At 44.3% G+C, this 7,538-nt stretch overlaps 1 protein-coding gene across 1 annotated transcript in view; it reads left to right on the forward strand.

Moving 5' to 3' along the window:
- enpp6 (ectonucleotide pyrophosphatase/phosphodiesterase 6) overlaps positions 1 to 7,285 on the forward strand; it is a 34,134-nt gene extending 26,849 nt beyond the window's left edge. Inside the window, exons 4-8 of the mRNA XM_072435591.1 lie at positions 591 to 732; positions 1,628 to 1,807; positions 2,514 to 2,651; positions 2,765 to 2,891; positions 6,666 to 7,285. Coding sequence (XP_072291692.1) covers positions 591 to 732; positions 1,628 to 1,807; positions 2,514 to 2,651; positions 2,765 to 2,891; positions 6,666 to 6,886 — 808 coding nt within the window. The 3' untranslated portion in view covers positions 6,887 to 7,285. The remainder of the gene's footprint in view (positions 1 to 590; positions 733 to 1,627; positions 1,808 to 2,513; positions 2,652 to 2,764; positions 2,892 to 6,665) is intronic.
- The last annotated feature ends 253 nt before the right edge of the window (positions 7,286 to 7,538 follow it).

Consider the following 7,538-nt stretch of genomic DNA (forward strand, 5'->3'; position numbering starts at 1 on the left):
TCTCTGCTGTGTGTCTTTTCTGTGTGTGTGTCTTTACTGGATGTGTCTCTGCTGTGTGTGTCTCTGCTGTGTGTGTCTGCTGTATGTGTCTCTCTGCTTCTTGTGTGTGTGTGTGTGTGTGTGTGTATGCTGTGTGTGTCGCTGCTGTGTGTGTGTGTGTTTATGCTGTGTGTGTGTGTGTCTCTGCAGTGTGTGTGTGTGTGTCTCTCTGCGGTGTGTGTATGTCTATGCTGTGTGTGTGTTTCTGTGTGTGTGTGTGTTTGTGTGTCTCTGCTGTATGTGTGTCTCTGCTGTATGTGTGTCCGCTGTATGTGTCTCTGCTGTGTGTGTCTCTGCTGTGTGTGTCTCTGCTGTGTGTCTCTTCTGCGTGTGTCTCTTCTGCGTGTGTCTCTTCTGCGTGTGTCTCTGCTGTGTGTGTCTTTGCTGTGTGTCTCTTCTGCGTGTGTCTCTTCTGCGTGTGTTTCTGCTGTGTATGTCTTTGCTGTGTGTCTCTGCTTTGTGTGTGTCTCTGCTGTGTGTATCTTTGCTGTGTGTGTCTCTACCGTGTGTCTCTCTGCTGTGTCCCCATGCTGTGGCTTTGTTCCTCTCAGGTCGGGAAAGGCCCACATGGCGGCGGTGTACTATGAGAAGATCGATGTGGAGGGCCACCACTTTGGGCCAGACTCCTCTGAGGTCAGGAAGGCCGTGCAGGAGCTGGACGGGGCCATGCTGGAGCTCAGCCGCAGCATCGTGGTCAGTCCCTGCTGTCCATTCCTCTGCCCTCGGTCCTGTAGTGAGTCCAGGAGAAGGCCTTGCAGGTCAAGCTAAATGACTAGTTTTTGTTACAGACATACAGCCTTCAAATATCAATATCACAATAAAAATGAAATACTATAAATAACTATAAATATGACTTTTAACAGCTAAAACACTAGTAAAACACAATAATTTTACATTTAACACAACTAAATAAAATATTTATATATACCTTTACGGTTTTACATGAGAACAAAATATTGCACAATGAATTTACAAAGAAGATTTGACATCCTCTGCTGATGTCCTCTGACCTGACCTCTAACCATATCCTCTGACCTGACCTCTAATCTGACCTCTGACCTGACCTCCAACCATGTCCTCTGATCTGACCTCCAACCATTTCCTCTGACCTGACCGCTAACCATGTCCTTTGACCTGACCTCTAACCATGTCCTCTAATCTGACCTCTGACCTGACCTCTAATTTGACCTCTGACCTTCTAACCATGTCCTCTGACCTGACCTCTAATCTGACCTCTAACCATGTCCTCTGACCTGACCTCCAACCATGTCCTCTGACCTGACCTCTAAACATGTCCTCTGACCTGACCTCCAACCATGTCCTCTGACCTGACCTCTAAACATGTCCTCTGATTTGACCTCTAATCTGACCTCTGACCATGTCTCTGACCTGACCGCTAACCATGTCCTCTGACCTGACTTCCAACCATTTCCTCTGACCTGACCTCTAACCATTTCCTCTGACCTGACCTGACCTCTGCCCATGTCCTCTGACCTCTGCCCATGTCCTCTGACCTCTAACCATGTCCTCTGACCTGACTTCTAACCATGTCCTCTGACGTGTCTTCTCTGTCCTGTATTGTTTTCAGGAGAAGGGCCTGCAGGATAAGCTGAATGTGCTGATGTTCTCTGACCACGGCATGACCACAATCCAGTGGATGGACAAAGTGATTGAGCTGGACAAGTACATAAACATGTCGGACATCACCAAGATGATGGACCGGGGCCCTGTGGTCAGCCTCTGGCCCCTGAAGGACAAGCTCCAGCAGGTGAGCTGACCGAAGGCTCCTTCACAGCTGACCGAAGGCTCCTTCACAGCTGACCGAAGGCTCCTTCACAGCTGACCGAAGGCTCCTTCACAGCTGACCGAAGGTTCTTTCATAGAGCTCGCAGCTTTGACTTTTGGACGCACTCTCTTCACTCAGACTGAGGAAGCGAGCACTTCACCGCGACAGCATGAACCACACAACTGACCTCAAAGTTTGATTTGAACCATAGTTCTCGTCAGATCTGCCTGCAGACCTGAGCTCCACCAGCCTAGCTTTGAATACGATAGAGAAATCATATTTTACCCAAATCGCCCGGCGTTACGTGTCAAACACATGAATTTCCATCTCTTTGTTTCCAAAGCATATTATGTCTCAGTCTTCTCTTTTATTTATCTAAATGCTTAAATGAAGAAATTAGCGTTTCTAAATAAGCGTGAAACTAAATTCTGAACTCTGGAGCTATGGTGATGGGACGGAGGAGGTTCAAACTGAGGAGTCAGAGCAGTCCTTTTAAATAAGCTGGAGACGCTTGGCCAGCCGAGCACGAATGGAACATGACTCCATTTCAAACGCCAATTAATGTTGCGACAGTAATGTGCAAAATGAGGATTAGTGTGTAAGAAAAGGGAGGAGGACACGGTTTCAAAAAGGGCCTTACATGCGGGTGTACAGTGTCCTGATGTCCCCTGTCCCCTGCTGTCTTCAGGTGCATGCTGCTCTGGCATCTGTCCCTAACATGCGGGTGTACAGTAAGGCTGAGGTCCCGAAGCGCTTCCACTACAGCGGGGGCAGGTTTGTGTCTCCTCTGACGCTGGTGGCCGAGCCCGGCTGGTTCATCGTTCAGGTAATGCAGGCTTTACATAAACTTGGACAAGTACAAATGTCTGTCCTCCTGTAACAGGGACATGGTGAGGACCTAAACAGCAGGCGTGAACTAACAGTGGTTTTATGTGGCAGAACAAGAATGTGCTGCCGTACTGGCAGAACGAGAGCTCGGGGCCGGAACAGGGCTGGCAGAACGGGTGGCACGGCTATGACAATGAATACCTGGACATGAGGGCCTTCTTCCTGGCTGCGGGCCCCGGTACCACTCCACTCTACTTTTTCTATTAAGCAGGTTGAGCAGCAGCTGGACTAGACAAGTACTAATTATTGACTAAACCAGGACTACATTAGGACTCAGAACACTGGTCCAAACGAGGACAAGCCTCAGCAGAGGACAAGCCTCAGCAGAGGACAAGCCTCAGCATAGGACAAGCCTCAGCATAGGACAAGCCTCAGCAGAGGACAAGCCTCAGCATAGGACAAGCCTCAGCATAGGACAAGCCTCAGCATAGGACAAGCCTCAGCATAGGACAAGCCTCAGCAGAGGACAAGCCTCAGCAGAGGACTGGAAGAACCAGGTCGACACTATTACTGCTGTAGAGTACAGTTTAGGACCTGTTCATTATGAGAGTCCACACGTGCAGGCTTTTCATTCCATTTTGGTCCAAAGAACCAGACCACTCGTTTGGTCTCCTTGCATTAGCACTAAAACTCATTCATGAGCTGCGAAATAGAAATGGTTCTCCGTCAGATATAGCCTTATTCCACCAGTCATCATTTGTTAAGAAAGTTTCATGATGTTTATTTTTGATAAATACTCTCGGATCTGCCATAGTCACAAAACACAGTAAATATTAGGGTGAATGTGGGTAAAGTGGGACAATGGTCCTTTTTTATTTTAAAATCACTGCACTTCTATAACTTATAATTAACCCTAAAATAATCATTGACAAGTGCAGAATTATAAATGACAAATTTTGAGGATATGAATTGATTTTCTGAATGTGACAATTGATGATATGAAAGTTACCAGTGAAAAATGGAAGTCTCCATAATGACGTCAGTGTGGGATAAACGTTGTTAAGGCTAAGCTAATTGATAATTTTATTTTTAGAAAATATTAAATAAAAACCTGCAAAAATAACACCCTAATTCCTTTTAACTTTATTTTACGAATCGTTTATCATAAGTTAACATAAGATACATGAATAACAGTGTAGCGTCCAGTCGAATTGAGAAGGCCAGAACTGATGGTTAAATGTCTTTTAATGATCCTTTCCGTGTCATTCAACCAACGTAAGAGCTAGACAGAATAAAATAAAAAGACAATTACATTTTGGACGAAAATCCCCGTATTTCTAACTCATTACATTGGTACTATATTTTCACAACATATACATCCATTAACATTTCAAATATCTCATAAATACAATCGTTTTCCACTACAGACCTTGTTCCCCTGTCGACTGTAGCTAGATCCTTGAGTTTGTCCGTGTTTTGTCCGTGTTTTGTCCGTTTTCCGTTGTTCAATTTACTTTTCGTCTTTTCCAGTGTGTCAAATAGACTTCCGTTTTACCATCACTTCCGGTTACACAGGAAGTTACCAAAATAAAGCAAAACCTTACCATAAAACATAAATGCGTCAAATTGACCTTTACAAACAGAATACAGTTTGAACCCCTAAATCAAAATAGCCCCAGATTGAAAATATAGATAATTTATTGTCACAAAGCAACAAATTAGATAAATGAGTTTGTATTTCTAAATTACAGCCACTGTGTGGATCTGTTCGTTCGCCCGAAACAGAGGAAAGCTAATGCTATGTCCTATTAATGAATTATTCTTTTTCATCCGTTGATGGTGATTGCATACATCCATGAGAATGAGAATTTTTAAATTAAATAATTTTATTTCTGTTAATGATTTTTAAAGAGCTAGTCAATTCACTTGTTTTATATACATTTATCTCCTATTGTATGTTAAATGTGTTTTTATTTATTGGTTAATTTTATTGAATGTTGTATTTGTGTTTTTGTTTGTGTGTTTGTTTGTTTGTTTGTTGTTTATTCTGTGTTGTCATGGGGACCATGAAAAAGATAACTTTTCTCATTGGGTTTTCCTGAATGAATAAATAAAAATAATACAAATCCAAGAGTCATTCTCAATCTGCGGATCAGCTCTGATACTTCTCTTAGGGATCATCTCAAAATGGGTTGAAGCTGAAAAGACGTAATATTTTTCGTCTTGGGGGGGTTTGAACCTACATTTCATCTTTTTGTTGCTTTGAAGCTTCAATACATCGTTGTGGCAGTAATTGTTTTGAAATGCTAAAAAACTGTCTCAGCAACGAGCATTAGGCCAACATTAGGCGGCGGGTGCGGTGCGGAGCACGGGGAGTGCATACGGGGGAGCACGGCGCACCGCGGCCTGTGCGCGCACCGCGGCCCGTGCGCACGGTGCGTTGTGATCACGCCGCGCCGTGGCCAGCACGAGGGAGCACCCGCCCCGCTCCCCGCGCCGTGGCCAGCGCGAGGAGGCACCCGCCCCGCTCCCCGCGCTGGCCACGGCGCGCCGTGGACCATGTGGATTGAGTAAACAAACATGCGTAACAGGTGACATTATTTGGAGAATTCATAACTTCTACTGATAAACTTACCAAAGGATGTTCAGGAACTAAAGGTGAGCAGGGTCTATCAAGCTACTATCGTTTTATCAACGTCTTTTGAGGGGGCGAGGGGGTCCAGAGAGAGACGAAAAAAATTACGTCTTTTCAGGTTCAACCCATTTTGAGATGATCCCTTACTCTGAGCAAGCCCCGCCCTCTGGGCAGAACCTCCTGATAATAGCGTCTCCTGTTTTTGTTTACACTGTGATTTTCGCCTGAAACTAATATTCTTTCTTTAAGTTAACAGCCTTGTCATGGGGCTTATTAATCTTATTGTTGCCTGGCTTCAACTCTCTCATCACTGAGCTCCTGCTTAACAGCAGACTGGCCAGCGCTTCAAAATGCTGCTGTTCACTTCCAAACCTGCATTTCTGTTTAAAGAAGGATTCTCTTTTTTAACAAAAGTGGCCTCCTTAACTCTTTCAAACCATCTTTTCTCCTGCTTAGAATCTTCACCCCACTGTCCACAAAGGAGTAGTTTGTGGCTTTAAGATGAAAATGCACAGCACTCTGTGTTCCTGAACTTGAGTGTCTAAAGCCTCTTGTAAAGTGGCTGTTTAATCTCACTATGAACCGCTCTTAACAACTTTCTTCACTGCATTGGATAGAATTGCTCTGTTTTGTGTAGGCATCTTGTCCTTAGGATGAACCAGTTTTTGTCTTGAAGTGCTGATCCACTTTAGAACAAGGTGAGGAGCTCTGGTTTACATGAACAAACTGGTAACTATCCGATAAACAGGATTTAAAGCAGCTGAGGGCGGAGCCTCCGACACCTACATCAGTCTTACCTCTACAGTACAATGTTGTGGTCGATGGTCAAACGCTGCGCTGAGGTCCAACAGAACCAGGATTGAGATCAGTCCATCCTCAGCAGCTAATGTGACTTTAACTTGTGCCATTTCAGTGCCGTGGGTTTATTAGCTTCTTGTTTTGCTTGGTCCAGGTGTTGTGCTCTGTCTATTGTAACTTCAGTCCCGGTAACAAGCTCTAGGATCACCTTCTTGACCAAACCTTCAGTGTTTTTACCCTCTTCACCCGCTGGGACTCCCACACGTTTGTGCTTCCCTTTTCTTCGCGTTTCTTTGGATTATGCGGGTGAAAAGGTGATTTTTAAACCAATTGTGGACAGTTGCAGAGCGAGTGTCCTTAGTCCGACGTCATAACCTCCATCCGTAAATGGAAAAAGTTTGGAACCACCAAGACTCATTCAAATAATGGTATAAAGTGATATTTCTGCCCTTTTGCGATTCATATTATATTGTCATATAATCAAACCTAAACTAATACATTGAGGTTGTCTGAGTATCAATATCGGGATAACGATACACATGCTGTTGGTGATTGACTGTCCTCTTTCTGTGTGTGCAGATTTTAAAGAGAACGTGCGCGCAGCCCCGATCCGCTCTGTGGATGTGTACAACCTCATGTGCCGCACTCTGGGGCTGGAGCCGCTGCCCAACAACGGCTCATGGTCCCGGGTGGAGTACCTGCTGAGAGGGGCGGGGTCACAGCGGTACGGCGGGGGGCTGCTGGTGTGCTCTGCTCTGCTGCTGGTGTTCACACTGTGGGAGCTGGGACACGGCCCATGAGCCCGCTGGGTGTGGTTACTGGTTTATGACGATATCCATTGCACATTAACAATGTCCTTTATAGTGTTGTTTGGCAAAGTGAGCACGTTATTGGTTTTCTGGAAATGGCAGAACCGCCTGAGGCACTTTTGGTGCAAGTTCCATCCTCGGCTAATCAGAAATATTTTTACAGCTAAAACCACAGTCATGTTCTTGACTTACGCGCTTTGTTTATCATAGAAACACAATTCAGCCCCTGTAAAAACTGTGTCTTTGCTGTGAATTTAAATGTGAGCTTTTATCTTCAATTTGTCTGGTGAAGTTAGTTCGGATTGCTTCAACCCGTCCTCTCAACTCCGATTCAGCCTATTATTTCATCTAATTTCCTTGTTTGAATATAAGAAACCAATGCAAATGTAAGGGATGAGGGTGTGATTGTTGTAAGTATTTTAAAAACGAAAGAATCTAATGCAGACTTAACCTACGCTCCAAGAATAAACATGTGTGAATCATTTTCAGATTGAATGTCAATAAAGCATGTTTAACATTTCTATTTGAAAAGTTTGATCATCATCAATTCGACAGTCATGGTACAGTAATTGTGACAATAAAAAGTCACAATGTTTCGCCACCAATATTTCTAAAAAATAAATTAGATTTGAGGACATGACTC

This window comes from Eucyclogobius newberryi, unplaced genomic scaffold (genome assembly GCF_026437365.1).
Source record: "Eucyclogobius newberryi isolate DKJ021-1_F unplaced genomic scaffold, fEucNew1.0.hap1 SCAF_11, whole genome shotgun sequence".
In the NCBI taxonomy this organism is placed as follows: domain Eukaryota; kingdom Metazoa; phylum Chordata; class Actinopteri; order Gobiiformes; family Gobiidae; genus Eucyclogobius; species Eucyclogobius newberryi.